This window comes from Kryptolebias marmoratus, linkage group LG14 (assembly GCF_001649575.2).
Source record: "Kryptolebias marmoratus isolate JLee-2015 linkage group LG14, ASM164957v2, whole genome shotgun sequence".
Lineage (NCBI taxonomy): Eukaryota > Metazoa > Chordata > Actinopteri > Cyprinodontiformes > Rivulidae > Kryptolebias > Kryptolebias marmoratus.
The window spans coordinates 20,748,524-20,769,763 of record NC_051443.1 but is presented as its reverse complement, the minus strand read 5'-3'; the positions used below and the strand labels follow the sequence as shown (position 1 = coordinate 20,769,763).

The window sequence follows — 21,240 nt, the reverse complement described above, 5'->3', positions numbered from 1 at the left end:
TACACCCCCTCACTCACACATACATTCACTGTTCTTCACAATAAAATTCAGGTGCAGTGATTTTTGTCACAAGGCCAAAGATAAAAATCAGGAACGATGTCTTTTTGGATCTTTGGCTTTATTTTCATTGTTTAAGTGGTCAGAAAAGATGTAAATCTGGCTGTGCCTGTACTGTGTGTTTACCTTAGCGCCATGGAGGTCCCGTTGACAGATGGAGCTGAGCACGCTCTGTGAGTGTATCCATGGGAGTAGCTCCCCTGTCGAGCATAGCGTTCGTCTCCGCAGCAGAGAATCACCAGAAAGGCCCTTCGAAAAGCCCGGTTCAGGAAGGCATACAGGAAGGGGTTCAACCCTGAGTTAATGTACCCAAGCCACAACCAGGCTGTCCAAAGTTGCCAGGGTACTGAGTAGTGAATGAAGGGGTCCACCACATTGGTGATGAAAAATGGCGCCCAGCAAAGGCAGAAGCAGCCCATGATTACCGCCAGAGTTTTTGCTGCCTTAGTTTCAATGCGCATACGACTGTTTGCTACAGGAGGGTGTTCTGATGAGGAGGAGCCCGGTGTGGCCCTGAGACGGTAATGCTCCAGTGGATCTGAGGACGTGGAGCATCTCACAGTGACAACTGGATCTGTCCCAGTAACAGGAGCAGAGCCAGCACGCTGAAGTGTCTCAATCTGCCTTACGTGAGTCATGGCGGTGACGTAGATGCGCTGATAGGCCAGGACCATGAGTGCCAACGGGACGTAGAAGGCCACTGCGGAGCAGATCAGGGCGTAAGGCCGGTTGACCAGAAACACACAACTTGTGTCGTTGGAGCCTCCAGTCAGGGTTCGCCTCTCTTCAATCTACAAAGAGAAGACACAGATAGAAATAAGCAAACATGATGAATCAAATTGATTATTTTAGCTTAGAACAAACGTTGGAACTTTAGAGACCCAGGCTAGTTGCTTCCCTCTGCTTACAATCTTTATACTAAGAGAGCCTAAAAAAAGAGCTATGAACCTGAACTCCATAATAAATAAGTGCTTAGTACTTAGTACATGAACCCTTCATTGTGTTTATAATATTAAGGCTGTTGTGTTTTTAATAGCTTTGATAACATAATCAGGATTTTTCAACACATTCCTGCATCACCTGTAGCCTCTTTCACAGTTTCTGATCTTAGCTACTGAGGACTCACAATGTCCTCGATCCCGATGGCGTTCCAGCTTTGCATGATGGGTAAGAAGGAGATGAATGTGGGGATGATCCAGCACCCGCTGAGCATGACTGCCACTCTTACTGGGGTCATCTTGTGTCTGTAGACCAGCGGCTGGCAGCAGATAGCATAATATCTGGAATAACAAACACACTGAACTCTATATTCAAATACAGCTGAGTTTATAGCAGAGTTGATTTATTCACTGACCAGTTGTATAAATTAATCAAATAAGACTGATCTACAACATTCTAAACCTTAAGGATTTCATTTGATTGCATTTCTTTGTACCTCTTTTTAGGATTTATTATTTTAATAACAAAGTATTTAAGTCTAAAGCATACATATGTCAGAGCTGTTAAAAAAAATGCCTCTCCCTTTTTCCACAAACCTGTCCAGTGCAATGCAGCAGAGGTGCAGGATGGACGCTGTGGTCAATAAAACGTCCAGAGAGGTGCGCACTAGGCAGAAAATTTCTCCATAGAGCCACTGGCCAGTGGTTAGCTCAATCGCAGCGAAGGGCATCACAACCAGTGCAACCAGCAAGTCAGCGAACGCCAGCGACACAATGAAGTAGTTGGTTTTTTTCTTTCTGAGCAGAAGGATGACAACAGGAGACATTAATCACAAACTGTCTATGTAAAGGTTTCTAGTGTACTTTGTGTTTTAGTTTAGCAACTTGTGTCATTGCTACATATATAAATAATTCTCTAAATAATTTATTGGTTAAAAAAATCACCAGATTGTTTTGAAATAATAAAAAAAAGTAGAACAAAAAAGAGGGTATTATTTTGCAATTAACATTACCTTTCAAGCTAAATGATTTATGTCCAATTTCTTTGAAAAATCTTAGAACCACAAAACAGATATTGAGTGTCTGAGATAATCTAATGATGTAAACAGAATCAAATATCCTTTCAGCAGTGAAGGAAAATAAGATTTAAACATCTGAAGATAAACTGAATCCAATAAAAATATCTTCAGGAATTAGACAGAAGCCAAACAAACATAATACATGAACTTAGTTAACTTTAAATTAATAGTTAACTAGAGGAAACTAAAACAAAAAGTGAAATATATCCTTTTGTTTTTTTCTAACAATGCATTGTCTTTTATATATATTCTGCTAGCATAGACACGTTAGATATAAATCTGTGGACATACAAAACAGACTGAGGTAATGTTCACACTTCCAGCTCATAAAAGACAAAACAAAACAAAAACAAGCTCACCTCAGGTGCCTGTCCTTGCACAGGGCTACCATAACCAACAGGTTGCCAAACACTGTAATGAGGATGATGATGGAGAGGAGGATGGTGAGAATAACAGTCTCTAGCAATCTCAAGAACTCCTGCTGCTCTTCTCGGTCCTCTTGTTGTTCAGTGTTTATTATGTCATCCAACAAACTATCAAAGAAAAAAAAAAGACTTTTAGACAAAATATATAAAAAACACAACTTCACTGGCCAAAATTAACATGGTCTAATCTTTGTTTGCTTAGGTTGGCTGATGTAATGTTATTCTACAGTCAGAGCACTGGGGAAATACTTCAGGAGTTGGCTTGTACAGCATACCACCACACTGAATTTTTGTCTTTCTATTATTGTTATATTTCAGGTTTGCACCACTTTAGCCTTTATCGATCATAAGCACTACAGAAGGTTAAAACAAAGTGTCTGAAATTATATACTTCAACAGTGAGCCACTTTAAATGAACCCCTAAAAAATGTTGTGTTTTCACTTTACAAGTCCCAACCCCTAAGTTAGATTAAAATGTTTTAAAATGTAGACATTAAAGTGACCATTCACTCAGAAAAACGCCTAAAACGATGAGAACTTAAATAGCATTCAGTCAGTACTAATGCCATTTTTGTGAAGTGCTGATACAATAATGCTAAGCATTTTCTAGAGAGTGTAGAAACTAAATAAAGTCTTTCATTGACAAACGTGAGAGTGATACAGAAGAATAAAGTGCAATACCGCTAGGTTACAAACCATCTCTCAAAAGACCTTGGGCAGCTTATAGCAGAAAATCACATGATCTATCTTTTATCTTTGATTTTTTTGCAGCAAGCTTATTTTGCTAGTTTATTCTGATGTGTAATTCCTATTAAAAATTAGACCATCAGGGGGAAAAATAAAGATGTCAAAAAAAAAAAGATCTGGTGTGTAAACTGATACATGGATTGAATAGTCAGCCATGGTCTTGGTGGAGAGCAGAGAAGGCAATAAAACTTGATTTTTTTATAGGTAGTTATAAAATTTCTGGTACAGTTTTGAGTTCCTGTCAGCCATTTTCCATCTACTGCTCTTCTGGGAGCAGAAGATACCCACTAAACACGCCTCGTTGTGTCCCTAACCTGTCTCCAGGTTCTGGCATCCTGCTTTGACCAGTTGCACTTGGAAGTTTGGTGTGAAGCTGAGGGCCTAATGTCCAAGGGCTCATTGAAATCATAAACTGTGTGTTAATCAGAGTTTGTAGATGTAAATCAAGATTAATCACCCCGTGAAATGAATCTGCCAGAATAATTTTGGATTTTGAATGTTCAGAAAAGATTTTTGTTTGTGTAGAAAAGATTTTTGTTTCCTTCTACCTATTTTCTTTACCCACTTCTTCTTTTCGGGTCGTGGGGAGCTGGTGCCTATTTCCAGCCATCACTGTACGAGAGGTGGGGGACACCCTGGACAGATCGCAAGTCCATCACAGGGCCAAGATTTTTATTTGTAAAATAAAATGATTACATTTAGATCTAATGCAAAGAGGAGAGTAATCTCGGGCCTAATCAAAAGTATGAGCAATGATTTTCTGTGACTTACTTTTCAGGTGATGCTGTGGCCATCACTAGTCATCTGCACTGTGGTCAGCCGAGGAGAGTCCTCATCACCCCATGCTATGGCCCTGGAGAAACAAACATATGCTGAGACTGAGCTGGCTCCAGCATTAGGTTTGCAGTTTTCTCAGAATAGTAGCCAGTTCTATAAACAGGCTGGACTTTCTGCTCTTGTTTGTTCATCTTTTGGCAGCATACTAAATTCAGTAAAAATGTGATATTTGTAGCTAAAAATAGCTGAAAACTTGTGACGTTTGTAGGATATTTATTTTGTGACAGACAGGAACTTCCTCTGCCAGACTAAATCAGATGTTATAATGATAAAATAATATTGAGCTTTGGTAAACACCAGGGATTTTTTTTTTTCGTCAGCTGAGGTCAACAGTCAGACATGAACAGAGCTTGTAAAAATTCAAGTTTTGCTTCCCCTTTTAAATAACTTTGTGTCTAAAATGCAGCCTTAACCTACATAGTAAATCTAGGTCACTGTGCAACTGGAACCTATTCCTTTGGTCACTCAGATCAGTGGTTTCTGATTTAGATCACCAGTTAATTAAAGCTCTCTTTTTCATTCCAACAGCGTCAATAAATGCTCCAGAAATCAAACACAAGAATGTCAGTTTTCTCTGCACAAAGAGAAGCTTGTTTCGGGTGCGGGTCGAACTCCACTTAGGCTGTCCCTTGTCTCTGATCTTATTTATGGCGTTCATAGTCAGGATATCAAGGTGCAATCATGAAGACAAGAGGAACTGGTTAGGGAATCTCAGGATCTTGTCTCTGCTTTTTGTAGATGATGCGGTTTTACTGGCGTCTTCAAGCCACGATGTTTAGCATGAACTGGGGAGGTTCGCAGCTGAGTGTGAAGCTGCTAGGATGAGCGTCAGCTTCTCTAATTCTGAGGTCATGGTTCACAACTGGAAAAAAAGCTGGCTTGCTCCTTCTGGGTTGGGAGTGAGTCTTTGCCTCAAGTGAGAGACTTCAAATATCTGAATCTTGTTCATGAGTGATGGCAGAATGGATTAAGAGATGGATCGATGGACCAGGGTGTTGCTCCAGTATGTTCTGGTGAAGAAGGAGCTCAGCCAAAATGTTTAGCTTAGGTGGTTCAAGCATCTTATTTGGGAGCCTCCTGGATGCCTCACTCTGATGTTTCTTTGTGCATATCCCAGTGGGAGAGGACCCCTGGACAGACCCAGAACTCGCTGGAGGGATAATATATCCTCTGTGACTTAAGAACACCTTGAGATTCTCCAGGAGAAGCTGGAGAGTGTCACTGGGAAGAAGCGTGTCTGGGTTTCCCTCCTGGACCTGTTACATCTGTGACCTGACCACAGATAAGTGAAAGAAAATGGTTCTGTTGGAGTGTAACCATATTTCTTGTTGTCTTCGGACATTTTAATGTGAAGAACTCCTTACACACACAAAAAGCTATACAGGATACTAGTGTAAAAGAAAAACAGAAAAGGTACATACTGTATATACTCGTATATCTCCACAGAGTCATTCTGTTACATTAAGCATCAGTGAGCCTTTTATTGGCTCAGTTGTAGGAACCTTATCAGTTTTAAGCACCTATTACAGCATCACCAGCTTTACCTTTTATGACAGCTGTCGGGTTTTATCTCATCTGAGAGTCTGTATCATCACCTGATAGACTAGGAGCAGGCCATCCTGTCAATAACACTTACTTCCTTCAGACACATCACCATTTACAGTCTGTCACATCTAACTTACATCAGTTCTGCATAGCTCTCATATAAGGTTAAAGACTATTTATCACACTTCATCTTCTTTTACTTTGTCAGTGATTCTATGGCTAAATGATTTGCTATGAAATAATCTCTTTTTTTATCATTTTATAAGATATGGAGACATGAGGACAGTTACAAAGTAAACCTGTAAGGTCGATCCTAAATTGTTTGCAGGTCACAAGATCCAAATAGGCTATGAAACCATTAGCTAAGCCTTTATAGCAAATATTTGTCCAGACAAAAGACAAATTTTTATATGAACAATTTATTGAGTTGGGGAAACTAGCTAAAATAAGAGTATTTTTCCTGTTGAAAGATGAATTTCACAGGATCAGAGAAAAAAAACAATTCAGCGAGATTACACTGCAGTCTTATTAGGTCTAAGAACACACAGACACACATACCATCAGTGCTTAGTTTTCCAAACACAAGAAGACCATGTGAGGATTACAGAGTGCCTGCATGATCATATACACTGAAGCTCCCCAAATACCACCATGTTTGGTTAAGTTTCCACACAGGAATTTTATAATTTTTTAATCCTGTGATCCCCAATGACTTAATCTCCCAATCAAGGGCAATTTTGAGTACATCCCCTACCAAAGCCATTGCTGAATTCTGCTATTTTTTGAAGATGGCCCAAAAAAGTAAATGATTTTTCCCTTACCCATGCACTAAATGTCTAACTAGTTTTAGAAAATTATGCTAGTAGTTTTGTGTCATTTTTATTTTGGTTCAGTCCTTACTTTAGGAGAAGAAAAATAAAGACCATCTAAAGGTCAAACTTGTGTGTAAAGAAATGCAAAGGGGAAATGTACACCAGACCCTTTTGCATTTGACTAATTAAAGGGTTTTATCTCATTTGAGGAGACACAAGCAGGTGTGTGTGGTCTAAAAGTACAAATTACTCAACAAAGCATTGGTACATTCATTGTTAGGTGCACTTTTGAAGGACAGGAAGAGGTTTATGGAAAATACCGATGCTGTAACATATTGTTTGGTCAAGTTTTGATACCTATCATAACAATGTGTTTTTGATAGAAAGTTTGTTTGCATTGCTGCTCTTTGTTTACATTTGTATTTAAAACTCAGGGTCAAGTTTTATTGGGTGATTGTGTAATATGCAGACTGCTGAGGAGTTGCAAACTACTACTGTAATTATTAAATCATTTTTGTTGGCAGTTACCAAAGATTCATGTGGAAGACCTAACTTAGAATACTTTAATGTGTCCCTCACCAAATAAAATGTACTTTTTTTGCTATATTGATACAAATATTTTATTACAAATTTTCTCAAGATTTGGTGATATATTTTGAGGCTTTCTTGCCCACCTCATACTATGTATATGTCTGTTTTCAGCCACAGTGCATAATCGATCCATTCTGAGTTCAGCTGTTGATGTTTTTATGATGATTAAAATTCCTAGAGCGAGTCAGAAAAAAATCCACAGTAACTCCAGCTCTCCATACTGTATGCATTTTTATCACTCAGACTGTTAACTTCTGCAAATAATCAGCAAATCTCAACGAAACAAGACAAGTTCAATGGTGATGTAATTACATAAAACCACTAATTGAAAACACAGCAAAAAAATAACTCGTCATGTTTCTCACAACAATGCCATGCAGATTGGATGCTCAGGCTCTGCACTCATCACTCCCACTTCTCAATGGCAAACAGGAAAAATGACTGATTAGATATTTGCATCTTAAATAGCGTTTGGAGAGGCTTGTAATCAGCATTATCCTGCTTCTCTGTGTCTCACACACACTTATAAACAGAAATAATTGATGTACACAAAACAACCCATACTGCAACTCCTTGCTCACTCAATTACACATTAAAATATTGGGAAAAAAGACCTATGAAAAAAACAAAAATCTAATGAATAGTTGAAATTAAAAAGGCAGGAACCACATTTCTGAGTAGCTGCTGCAATTTTGGAGTGTAATGTGTATCCAAGGAGGCATGTTTTCACAGCTCACTGTGTTCATTTCACATCTGACTGACACAGAGCTGGGCAGAACAAAGTCAACTTTGAAAAGCAGGAGGCAGGAAGAGGTTCTGTTGATTTTGTCTCTGTGTTGTATTTGATGCATGACCAACACTTGCTATTATTAGCCCCATCATTGCCATCATTAGCTCTGATTAAAGCTGAAAATATAAAATTATCTCAATTTTATACCTTCAGATGTAGCACGAAGAAGCACTCCTTTTTCATGACTTCTGACCTAGTGTCATCTTTCAGCAACTGTTCTCTGAAAAGTTCATTCTGACCTGAGGGAATCTTGAGTGTTGTGGGACATGTATCTACACTCGTGGGCGTCTAATCAGTTATTCACAGATTGTTCACATGATTTCCTAAGGCTTGTGAAGAAAAACCTTATTCGTTGTCATGGTCTAAATGTTCTTGTAACAAATTTAAGAGAAAGCCTTGGCGAGTGACTGCAAGTCAGTTGGTTTTGCAATCCGTTCGTTATGTAGTTTGTTTTTGTGTTCGTTGTGTGACGAGCTTCTTTCTTCCCCTTATTTTGTCATTTTTGTGTTGTAACCTGAGAAAACATTTTTGCTCTGTGTTTTAAGTCCAGCAAACAAAAGATAAAGAAAGAGAAAACAGTAAAGAGAAACTGAAGTTGAGAAATAACTTTTCATACTGTTAAAAGAATTCCTCTCGTTTGACTCCTGACTCCTGCTGCATCAGCTGCCTCCTGGCCGACCCTCTGCAAACATCACAGCTCCTAAGGTGACCTTGGGCGGAACGCTGACATCTGACCCTCAACGGGCTCTGGGCCTTAACCTGCCTTCTTGTCATGGTCTTGTTGAAGCCTGAGAAGCCTCCAAGTTCCTAAAAAACGAAGTGACGACTAGCCCTCCACAGCTTCTGATCCGGTGAGGCACCTATAACTCTGTGTGATTAAGGAAGAAGCGATTTGGGGTCTGGCTATTTCATTTTAAATGATGCAAACTGATAAATAACATTTACAATCTGATGTTTTCATCAAAACTAATCTGACCTGGCAGAAATAATAACATCTTCTGACCAAATTCCAAAATAATCTATTTACCAAAATAGAAAATAGAATCCAAACATTCTGTATAAAAAATTAATTTGGTTTAGATAAACTCATAATCACTATTTCATCCTAATAGTCATTCCTAACAAATATTCCCTGAACTCTTGGTGTTTGTCTTATTTTAGTTATGCTGTCTTAATTGTTTATTTTTGATTCTATGTTTTCTGATTTAGTGATATAAACCTTAAAGACAAAATTTGGTTTCCTCCTAATCCAGAGTAAATATAATAATGAGTTCCCTGTGATTTACATTTTCAAATTCAGCTGTTGAGATCCAATAATATTAAGTGTGAATAGATGAAATAACCTAATGAGTGAGTTCCTATAAGATATAATTAATCTGATGTTTGGTCACTCTGACCGGGTGCCACTGCTTTAATGTGAGCTTAATATGTGGTAAGTTGAATAAAGCTTATCACCCTTCCTTATCCTCATCTATTTGCTACATAGATTTTTGTGCATTATATTTGATCTGCAAATCTGCACTTAACCACAATAAAATCATAATCTTTACCTCAGTTCAACCCACAGATTTTAATCCAATTAAGTGAACTCATGCTTTGCTGTGCCTATGGACACCTTTAAAGTAAAAAAACTGTCCCTTTAACTCTAGTTCAAACACTTAACTGGCAAATCTCTGCAACCCGTTTTGGCTCTAATCTAATATTAAAAGTCCTGATCAAACGAAGTGATTCAGATCACAGCTGCTTTGATACACTACGGTGTCGGTCTACTCAAAGTTGTCTTTTATTACTAAATTTGTTCCATCTCCAAGGATATGTCGCAAATCCAATTAATATTTCTGCAACTACTACTTTATGGAAAAGCAAAAACCTGAACAGTTTTGGTGTAAAGCCTCTTAACTTTGAGAAATGTTCAAGCATCAAAAAGAGACATTACTTAAGAGATGAACCAGGCATGAAACTTGGCACACAGAATACACTGAAAAATGCTGCACCTTTCATGTTCATTGTCTTAGCTGCACATTGTCCTTTTTCTTATGGACATCTCATCCAGATATCATTCTTTTGCTGTTGACGGTTTTGCAGAACTAATATGCTTTTGTTCTGCACCTGTACAGTTTCTGAAGGGACTCCCTGCACACCATGCTGAAACAGGGTAAATGGTTAAACACCAGGACTGAACTTAAAAAATGAGTAAAAAAACAGCAAACATTTAAAGAAAAACTTTAAATGCAAATAAAGAAATCAATAAATAAAACCAATGCCCAGACTGAAGGCTGGCAAAATCTTAAAGCACAAAAACATTTTAAAAGGTTACAAATCAATTTTACTTTCTTGGAAGCGAAATATGAAGAAATGAGGGATGGATCAAAACTTTTGACCAGTGCTGCAGTGTGCGAAAGCATGAGAGTGCCGGAGAGCATATATCTGGGTGTCTGAAGTGAACTTTGCTCTTACATGTAACACACCTTAACATTAGCTCCTTAAAACTGAAATAAAATAGAATGAAGCAGCAGTGAAACCCAGGTTTTATGGAGGATACAGTGATGAAGAAATTGCAACATCATTTATGAGTGTTGTATTAACCAGCTAGCTGGCTGGTTACATCACTCTGAGGGGCAACGCTTCACCAGCACGGACCAGCCTAATGCTAAAGAGTAAATAATTTGTGTTCAATAGTTTTAATTGCATGGCAGTTCAAGGCTGCACAACCAATCGTGTTAAACAAATCTCATGTAAAAAAGGAGTCTATTGGAGCTGAGTGTTTCTCGTTATCTGTAGGGGGTCACTTAAAACCTAGAGAATCAGCTTCAGCAATGTGAAAACTTAAAAAACAAGCATACCAGCCAAGGAGTTTCTGTAGCACCCTAATAAGTCATGAACAAATGGGAATAATTATGTGGCAGCTGTTTAGAATACATATGTTGTTGTTTGTGTTTACTGCGTTTATGTATTACTACCAGCTGTAAATAAAAACACCTTTAGGGAATAATAGAGACACCTTGAGCCTTATGACAAAAATCTTCATGAAAAGGCAATCCACTGCTATCAGTATAAAAAAAGATGAACAAAAATATCCATTTAAAAATAAAAGTACTGTTTTTTTCTTGCTACTAGTCACAGACCTAAAGGACACTGCTTTGCAAACATTACGTTAATTGAAATCCATCCGATTTGGCTTTTATTTGGTTCTTCCCATTGCAATTTGTTTCAGGACATTGCAAAGATAAAGACCACCCAGAAAAAAATACTTCAAAAAATGATTAAAGCACTTTATAGGTCACACACAAATCAATACGCACAAAGCAAAATGTCAGATCTTTGAAAAATTAATTTAAGCCTTCAGAAAAATGACCTGCAGATGTGATATAACGCTGCTGACCCATACATGGACAAACACACACATGCACACACACAGTTTATGCTAAATGGATACCTTAAGTAAAAAGAAGTTATTTTCAAATGTGATGCTTGACATTATTCTTGCACATAGTACCTATTGAATGTTTCTAACCACTTATGCATGCAGCTAATTAATGCTCATAAATTCACTTGTTTTCCTGGTATGTGGGAAGTAAATAAATACTTCTCACATAATCTCACACCTCAGATTGTGTGCAGGCTGAACTGTGTGCGTATATGTGTGAGAGGAATCATATACACACTAATATTTGTTAGTTTGTGTGTGAGAGGGTACTCTGTAGTACTGTTGCCAAGGAGATAAATCATGATTTCCAGTCTATCCTTCAATAATATTTGACTAGAGAAGACTTCCTCTAAGATTTCTGTACCTCAGGGACAGCTCACCTGAAGATTTGCTGTAAAGTGTGTGTTGTCTGGCCATAATTGGCATTGTTCTTACAATAAATCCCCTAAGGAGACCAAAAGCAGCAACAATTTCTACATCATCATCATCAATAAACCACACAGCTGCACGGGATTATGCGTTCCCTCGGCATGATAAACATAGAAAGTTGACTTTGACTCAGTCCGCACAGATCGCCATGATGCCCTAAATCAGAGAGTAAAATAGTTCCCACCAAATGCTGTCCTCAGATTCTGTCTTGTTTGAAGCAGCTTTGCACTGGCTTGTTTTGGCAGCAATGTCTCAGAAAGAAAGTTTTATTTCATAAAACAAAGTTACATATTCATGTTAGTCCCTGCTACATCTGTACACTATTCATCTAAAATTTAAACTCCCTGCACTACAAGATGTGATTATATTATGGAAATATTAATCTGTGTAGCAGAATGACACTCCTAACACAGTAAATGCAAATAATTTCAACAAAATGGTCATCTTACTTAAGATTATAAAAAAATATATAAATCAGAACAATTTGAGTGCCTTCTACTCTTGATGTTTCATGATTCAAAAGTTTAATTAATCTAACCAAGGTTCCATGACTTGGAGCAGAACTGATCACGAGCTATTTTCATTATCAGATAATTAGGGATGTTTCTGATTAAGTCCCATTCTCAATTCAAAGTCACAAAGATAAGCAGTTAAAATGTTTCAAGGTGGGGAATGTCATCATTTGTCGCTGATTCCTTTTATATAAACTAATGCAACAACAATATGCCCCTATATGTCATGTAAAACTAAGGCTGCAACAAGCTTTACACACAATGCTGTTATTTGTGTTTACTTTAAAGAAAGATGACAATAATACCAAACATTTCACATTGGAATACATCAAACTAGACCACAGTGGTTGCTGTGACAGTCAAACAGAGAAATGCAATGCTGTGTTGCTGTTTATGCTTGTCGGGGATAAATGGCAATACTCAAAAAAATATATTGGTAAACATCAAACTAGACAAGTGGACTCCTGAAAAATCAGAAAAATGTTTGAGTGCTCCGATAGCCCTACCGCTTTGCCCTGCCCTATGTGACAAAAAAATAGATAAATTCCTACTTTCTGGCATAAACACAAAATGTAGTGATAGGGCTATAAAGTAGGGGAAGGAGGGGAAATGGGATTCAGCCTTTCTGGAATAGGTTACACCTCAATCCTCCATCTCTCAACCATCAAGCTTCCACTATTATCACACGTCTAATAGGAGGAATGCATGCACATTACTATTCACTCCTTAAAGATATCAAGACATTCATCATGACTCAGAATCTTAACTATGGGAGTATAACAAGTGAATATCGTCTAAAATAAAAGACAGTTTGTATTTACATGGCTGTCTGCAACCAAGTAATTAAAAGAGCCAGAATCATAGATGTTATTGGTGAATTACTGGGACCCACCTGGCTTTACTACATCACTTAGCATCATGTAAAATGTGTTTAGAACATGGTGGTCAAAGAGCTGTCAATATGTGCCAGTAAGACATGTACACTGTGTCAAAAAGCATTTAAATTCAGTCACAATGCATTTGTAATGAAGACAGATTCATGCACTGATGCATTTCAAAGCTCTTTGTCTTAACTGACTGATTAAAAACAAAGCTTGTGACCAACATTTTTTTAAATTTAAAGACCGTTAAACAAAAACCAGATCCACTGTCAGTTTAGTTCAGCAGCGGTTTGCCAAAAATAAAAAAATAAAACAACCCAGTATTCCTGTAAGAGTTGTACAGTTTTATGTGTAGTGACAGCAACAATAGGATACAGATGATTTAGGAAAGAACAACATGTTTGTTCAAAAACCAACGTGCCAAATACAAAAACTGGACTGAACTCTTTACTACATTCTGTAAGCATCAGAAACTAGAAAAAGAAAGGCATTTGGAGAAACAAAACCCCACTGAACTCCTTTTATGGAAAAAAAACAAAAAACATTTATAAGTTGTTTGATTATTTTATATCATGGTCAAGATTAAGACATTAATAATTACTGACAGATGAAAACTGTTACAGTAAACTATTGTATCGGATGGCTAATTAACAAAAAAACAACAATACTTTAAAAGGCTGAACTTTATGCTGCCAAAAGCTGAATTAAGTCATGTCAAACATTCTGTACTAACACTGGTAAAAATAAAACGGGACATAAAACAGCCAGCCGGCAGTTGGGAGGTATTTCCTGCCTATAATAATCCAGATTAATGTTGAGCGTGATGACTGAAAGTCCTGTCGTCCCAGGGAAGTTTCCAGGTTCACACACTCACTGGCTAAATATGCTTTAATACAGGATTATTGTAACAGAGGCTAAAGGTGTGCCATCACCTGATGCAGCACAGATCAGAGATATTCAGATATCCAGAACGAAAATCTTAATTTATAGCTTCAAATGTAAGATCTATGTTGCTCAAAAGAGTTTGGAAAAGATGTCTGAACCAATGTTTCTTAGCAGGAGATCTTTATTGAAACAAAAATTCTTGTCATTGAAGGTTTTGAGGTTCTCCTCTCCAATGGTAAAAACACAAACTACTTCTGTTCTACGAGTCCATTTAGCCTGAAATGCTAAAAGGGCAGAAATGTCTCTTTTCACTGTAAAACTTGCCCTGGTGTGGACCATAAAACCGAACAACCTAAAAATAATAATTCATTGTTACATAAAAACAAGGCACATTAATAAGATAAATCATTATTAAGCTTCCCAGTCTTCCTAGACAGAAAGCATTTAAGCAAAGCACTTAGCTTGCCAAAAAGTTATTTTAGGGAAATAATCTAATTTATTCCTGTTTCACTGAGTTATTTGCCAAATGACAAACAAACGAATTGCCCTACTTGTTGAGAGAATCACTTATCTGCATAATAGGTTCATGAAAAGAGACTATTTCTGCTTTTGTGAGAACATACATTAAACTAACAACCTTTTAAGGACAATCAGCCTTGTGAAAATAGTTCTTCTTGAAAAGCTCCAGAGAGTTGAGACATTGGATAATTGTTGGTTTGTGTGGCATGTGATTTATAACCTCAAGACAGCGTAACAAATTGCTGAATAGCAATTTGGCATCAGGACGAAATTCTTTTTTTTTGCTTAAAGACCACATTTGGCAGCTTAAATATAACAGGATATTGCAAAATTATTAAAACATCCAGCGTGGAGGGACACAATTGAAATTGGTTTTGAATTCTGTCATGATATGTTTTACAAATAGCTTCAACTTAGGCAGGAATGTCATGAAGGTGCCGCTTATAAAGAAACTATGAGGGGATGTTTAAAACTTCTAATTCAAAAGATGTTGTTTAAAGTTTTGTGTGCTGAAGTAAAAATATCTATTGAGAAGTTGTATCAGCTATACTGAAAAAAATCACCTAACATGGTTGAGCAAAAAAAAAAAGTAATTATTGGACGGTCTATTGGAGAAATTTGGATGCGTGCAAGCATAAAACATTTGTGCTTCGGGAAAATCAGCAACACAAAGACATATACTGTATTTTCCAAAGGTTTTTATAAAAGCAGCAATTTTATCTTTTCAGATTTTCTAAGCTTGCAGGGATAAACTAAATCACATCAGCCTGTTCTATGAAGGACTGAAGAAACAAGCAGCTCTGAGCAAAAGGAGCATTTATTGTATAAATGATAACGATGTGTTTGAGGGTGATGGGTTGTGAGCAGGTAATTGGGCATAATTTTCTAATAAGTGGGAAAACTCAGTTGGACTTAAAAGAAAAAAAATATGAAACAAATATTACTTTTTGATTTTGAGCTTGCGAACTTATTGTTTGGTATCTGAAATCACTACCAGTTTACCCGTCTCTTTTATTGAGCTGTTCACGTTTAGGGGAAAACATTGTCTGCTTGCCTGCTTGATGATAAAGTATCCTTATATTTTATCATCTCCAGATTTTACCTTTGACTCGTGATGCATTCACTGTCTCTCAAATGGCTCTTACTTTTAACTGCGGACTCACAAACAGTTATGGAGTCAAAAAAAAGAGAAGAAAATCCATTAATAAGTCTCTATTCATATATTATCTGATGTTTTATTTCCTGACAAGGAAATCGGATCAATTTTTGTCGTAATTTAATTAGGTTTACAGTTGGAATTAGGAAATTCCACTTTCTCTCTTGTCACTGATGTGCCACCAGCATAATAACAAAAGCCTTTATAAATTCTAAAATTAGTTTTAAATAAGCTCATATAAGCACCAATTATTGGTGTTAACCCTTAATAATGAAACAAACAAAACAGACAAGGACTGAAGCCAAGAGTTTAAAGAATCAATATGTGAAAGAAAGATTATAGACTAATTGGTGAATAAACAAGCCCAGGATGGCCTTTTGGTAACTTTGTGTCTTTATCTTAACACCGGGCTTAAAAGTAGAAGGAGATGATTGATCAAATGCTGCATGTTTGGACGATTTTTGCAGATTTTGTTTTTTAATAATTGGCATCTGTCATGCCTGAGAATACCAAGCTGATTAAAAAACAGGCACATCCATGGACAGAACAAGGTGTTGTGCTATTTGACTTTAACAGCAAGGGTGATTTTATTTTTCAGCTTCTGCAGGCTGACCCAAAATGCAGTGAACCAGAATTTTATGCAAACTTTACAAATTTTTGCTTTGTTTCCTCCCTTTCCTAATGAAGTGTGTTTACAGTTTGTGAGCCCTAACCAAAGTCAGCGTCTCAGTGATGACATCACTTTTAAGCATCACAGATAAGAGCCATAGGTTGCGTCCTAAAACATAACTGTTCCTAACTGACTGATTCTCATCCTTATGGTATATCTACTTCTATCACTGTCACTAATCTATTTCTGTCACTAATGCACACATTAGTGCATATGTATTCAGTTTATGGTTTGATTTGTTGTTTTCTTTTTCAAAATTGAACACATACAGATGATACAATTAATAAAACAGTTACAGACTAAAAACAGAAACGACAACAACAACAAAAATCAGCGACTGAAAAATACTAATTGGCTGAACTTCACTAAGAAGAGGCATATACTGACAAGGGAAAAAAAAAATCTTTGAAACTATAACTACCACGCAAGTGTTTTTTCTGAAATTTGCTGGGTGGGCTATTATGGGCTGTCAGGCTAAGTGCAGCAGGCAAACTCACTTAATGTTAATTTGAAGTTGTAAGATATCTGAAGACACGCACTTCATGGAAGGGAGAGGAGTGAAGTGTCAGACTACACTCCTCAAAATCTACTGTGACAGAAAGAGCTCTGCATTAAAAAAAAGATTTTTGTTTTCTGATTTTAAAAAAATGGGCTCCTTTTGGAAACAAGTAAGCAACACAAATAAGAGCAATCAGACATGTCCAGTCACAAAAGCCATGTGTGGATATTTGCAGAAAGCAGGAAAACCCTGGAAATAAAGCATCTACCTGAGGCCATCACCCACTGTGTGCCTCTTCATGGATTTACTTAATACTGTTATGTTTTCCACTTTCCCTTAACGCCACTGCACATGTCAAGATCTGCCCCCCTGCACACACTCCACAGGAAAGTTATGCTTAAAATTTGTTTGAGGAAATAAGCATCTTCAGTCAAATTTAATAACAGAAATAATAAAAACAGCAAGCGCTTAAAACAACGCACCTTTTTTCAGACAAGTGTATAATGTTTTACTTGATGCTTTGCATCTTTTAAAGACTGAAATTCAGATTATTCATTATCTGTTGGTTTGCACAAAGTTCTTGTTCAACAAAAAATTTTACTGTGATAATATTTAACAAAAAAAAAAAATTAAACACATGTTCATAAAACAAGGAAACAGAAACATTAGTGACTAAACTTGAGATAAATGGACAGTTTCAACTTATGTCATGTAAAGAAAAAAAGAAAACAGGAACATCTGCCTTGTTCCAGTACCAAAAATCTGCTTTGTTCTGCATTTAATTAGGTCAAAATATGGGAAACAATAATTAAGGTATTTCCTACACAAGTTTGACCTTTAACTTTAGCTGATCCACTGTCACCTGAGAAACGCTGTGATGGTTTCTGTCAGGCTGTCCAAACAACTGTGATACATCAGCCTGTGGACGTGGAGGTCAGGGCTTTGGCTAAAGATTCCTGTGCTTTGTTGGTTATGGGTTATGGGTTGGGGTCTTACTGGATTGTGTTTGTTCCAGAACATCCCATGAATGCCAGACGGACTTTAGATCTGAAGAGTCTGGAGACCAAGTTAAACCCTTAGTTCTTGTCCCTCCAGACATTCATTTAAAGCTTTGGCAAAACTTCGAAGAGTGCTGTTGCAAATGGCCGGTGTGTTTAGGTGGGTTTTAGAGGAAAAGAATATCTGAATGCAAATGGAGAATATCTTAAAAAATATTTAAGTTCAACTCACCTTTGTGGTCACCTTGTAAATGATCATTGCACCCTTTACTAAAAAAAATTATGTAACACTAGAGAAATTGCATTTTTCTGCAAAAATACAAGGTGAATATTGAGTGCTGAATGAAAATCACAAATAAAGCAGAGTTTATTAGCAACTTACTGACATGCTGTGACCACAGGTCCGGTTCAAACAAGTCTCTGACTTATGAACAATACAGTAAAACAAACAGCTGTCTGTGTTGACAGCGTGGAGTTGAGGTTGCCACTATCAATGACAGAGATGCAAAAAGCAGAAGCGTATGTGGGTGAGGTGAGACAATGAAGAAGTTCTGTCAGGCTCTGAGAATCAGGTTAATGAGTTGGCATCTATACAAATGGCCCCAAATTAGCCTGAAGGTATGGTTCTCCTGAAATGGTTCTGCAGGGAGAGGCTAAAAAAGGACAGAAAAGAAAATATAGGAAACTATATTTGAGATCAGGGCTGATCCTCAAAAATCACTGTTTCTGTAACTAAAATGCTACGGTGTCTTCTGTTTGGTTCATTTACAGAAGCTTATATCTGAGAACGTGCCAGAACTGTCGGTATCAGATGGCTGCTGTGCAGAACTGGATCTGTGCCTTGATTTATAGGCTTTCACTCATGCAAGGGTGATTCATTTAAAATTTCCATGCAATAAGTAGTAAATAAAATCAGATTTCAGTCATAGAAATCTGTTGAAAAAAATGAATCGCCAAATAGGTAACGTGTTTTTGTTAACTTTATCTTCTTGGCACATGCTGTGTGACTTAAAGGCCTAATCTAGAGAGCAGTGAAGATAATGAAGCTCCACGGGCTCTTGGTGGATTATTCCAACTTGTTTAAGATTTTCACAGGCTGGACTCTATGTCAGATGTTTCACTAAATGCAGATGAGCTCAGAAATGTTGGCAAACTGAAGCTGTTTTACAGAAATTTCCCTGAAAGAACGGGAAATATAAACAGAAAGCAGTGGCAGACGTTTATTACCAGAAAGGAGATGCTGCTTGGGTCATCTTAAAATCAGAGGGAAACAGCCACCATAACTGTTTGGCTGCCACTTCTTTTTGATTGTCTTCTTGAAATGAGAAGGGTTGTGTTTTCAAATGCAATTATTTAAATGCGATCCCTAATCCACTCGCCTTTGATAATATCATGAAATCTCTGGCGGAATTGCACATTAAAACACACTGACAAGGACTTTCCCACAGTAAAAAGGTGCACATCTATAATAAAAATGCCTCGCTGAGCTTTTGCAGCGAGGACAGCAAACAAAACAAAAGATGCTCCCGGCCGCAGTAGATTATAATACCTTTTCACAAGCCTATAACACCTTTTCTACAACAAATATATAGTTTGTTTGTTTTTTCACATCTTTCTAGTCTTAATTTAAACCATTAAAACACACATTGTGTTTTAATGATATTCAGTGCAATTAGACTTCCTCCAGCTAAATAAGAACTTAGTCAAAGTGTCTGATATGAGCCTGGAGTTAATTAGCTGCATTAAAAATATAAAACATTAGTGATCAAATTCTGGGTGAAGACACAACAGTGGACGATTTTACTCATAAGGTATTTTGTATTCTTTGAGAAGTTGACTGGAAACTTGTTCATCTTGCACCGGATGCCTCTGGAGTCAAACTTAAAGCCCTTTCTCTCCCCTACAGAGACTCTTACAGGTATCTACTGTATGTTTATCTCGTCTCAGGGTGACACACCTGGAACATAAATGACATGTCAGGCCATAAAACAATTAGACTACCGAAGCAGAGGAAGTTCAATAAAAGGTTAAACCTTGTTTCTAAAGTTTCTCTTCTTAGTTCCTGCTTCAAAGGTACTAACATATCCTTTGGTACCAAGATTAAAAACAACATTTAATAAAATATAACAGTGACAATCGATAGGGAGAGTTATCAATTTCTGAAAATGGGAATTTATAGTTCAACATCTCATAAAATGGAAGGAGAGGCACAGTTACGTCTCAGGTGGTTAATACATGTGATAATACGTTATTATGGCAAGTCATGTATTAGATATTAACACGATACATGATATAAAGTCACATTTACAGTAATGCGGCGCACATGATGGTGCGTTAAAAAGCGCTCGACACAGACTTCAAACTGTTCATAAACAAATAAACCTTTAAAATTCAACCTTTGTTAACTTTCTCACCTGTTGCGGGCTCCTCGCCTCCGTTCCTCCCGCAGAATCTCGCCCTCCACGCGCTGATGTTTGCTGTTATTCCGGCTGAAGGCAGGCGAGAGAATCCAAACAGCGCCCCGTGCCAGGAAAGTCTGATGTGCGCGAGCTGCGGATGAGTGATATCCGCTGACAGCCCTCCTCGTGACGCGGTGAGAGAGAGGGAGACAGAGAGGGGGACGATGCTGCCATCTGGTGGCACTAAAATGCCACGGCACAACAACAGTGAACGCAGCACTGTTGCCTTCAGGGGTCAAACATTTTTTGTGTGTGTTCGTTTATTTGTCTGTCGGCAAAATATCTCATGAACCAATGGACGAGTTTTATTGAAACACCCAGAAAGTAATCATTGAATGACCATGTACAACTTATTAACATTTGGAGTCAACCACATTCAAGATGGCTGTCACAGCAAAGTGACCTTGTCAAACTCATAAATGGCTATATCTCAGCCATTTTTACAGGTGTTAGGTAAAGATTTGGTGTGGTAATAGCTGAGAGTCGGCCCCAACACAGACTCTGAGCACTAACTGATCAGGCAAGATTTGTTTCATAACTTTGCCATTAACTGAGAGTCAACTGTGTCTGACGGTAGCAAATTATCTCATGAAGCTGTTGATTGATTTTTAATGAAACTTTCGGTAAGTAATTATTGGACTTACATCTACAAATGTTTGGTGTCAACCACATTCAAAATGGCCGCCACAGCCTACTGACATAATCAAATACAAAAATGAAAATAACTCAGCTAATTCTACAGATATTGAGGTGAAATTTGGTGCTGGCATATGGCATGAAAGGTGGCAGGTGATACACTTTCCTTCAAGAAATGCTAGACCTGGTCCTTTTATTAAAAGTCAAAAAGCCTGGTATGAAATGGGCTTATTTTGTTCAGGGGAACAGTGGTCAAAATGTTTATATTATTTCGCCTGACTAGATATGGAGCTGTAGTATTTTCAACTTGGTGCTGAATAAACAATGTGTAGAACTGGTATCCTACCA

At 37.5% G+C, this 21,240-nt stretch overlaps 1 protein-coding gene across 2 annotated transcripts in view; it reads right to left on the bottom strand.

The window, feature by feature from the left end:
• The window catches only part of si:dkey-247m21.3 (5-hydroxytryptamine receptor 4), a 35,239-nt gene extending 14,896 nt beyond the window's left edge, over positions 1 to 20,343 (bottom strand). For both annotated transcript variants that reach the window (XM_017410565.3, XM_037979405.1), the window contains exons 1-6: positions 20,212 to 20,343; positions 4,018 to 4,099; positions 2,434 to 2,607; positions 1,593 to 1,793; positions 1,184 to 1,337; positions 184 to 848 (exon numbers count right to left, since the gene is read on the bottom strand). In XM_017410565.3, coding sequence (XP_017266054.1) covers positions 184 to 848; positions 1,184 to 1,337; positions 1,593 to 1,793; positions 2,434 to 2,607; positions 4,018 to 4,040 — 1,217 coding nt within the window. In that variant the 5' untranslated portion in view covers positions 4,041 to 4,099; positions 20,212 to 20,343. The remainder of the gene's footprint in view (positions 1 to 183; positions 849 to 1,183; positions 1,338 to 1,592; positions 1,794 to 2,433; positions 2,608 to 4,017; positions 4,100 to 20,211) is intronic.
• Positions 20,344 to 21,240: the final 897 nt, after the last annotated feature.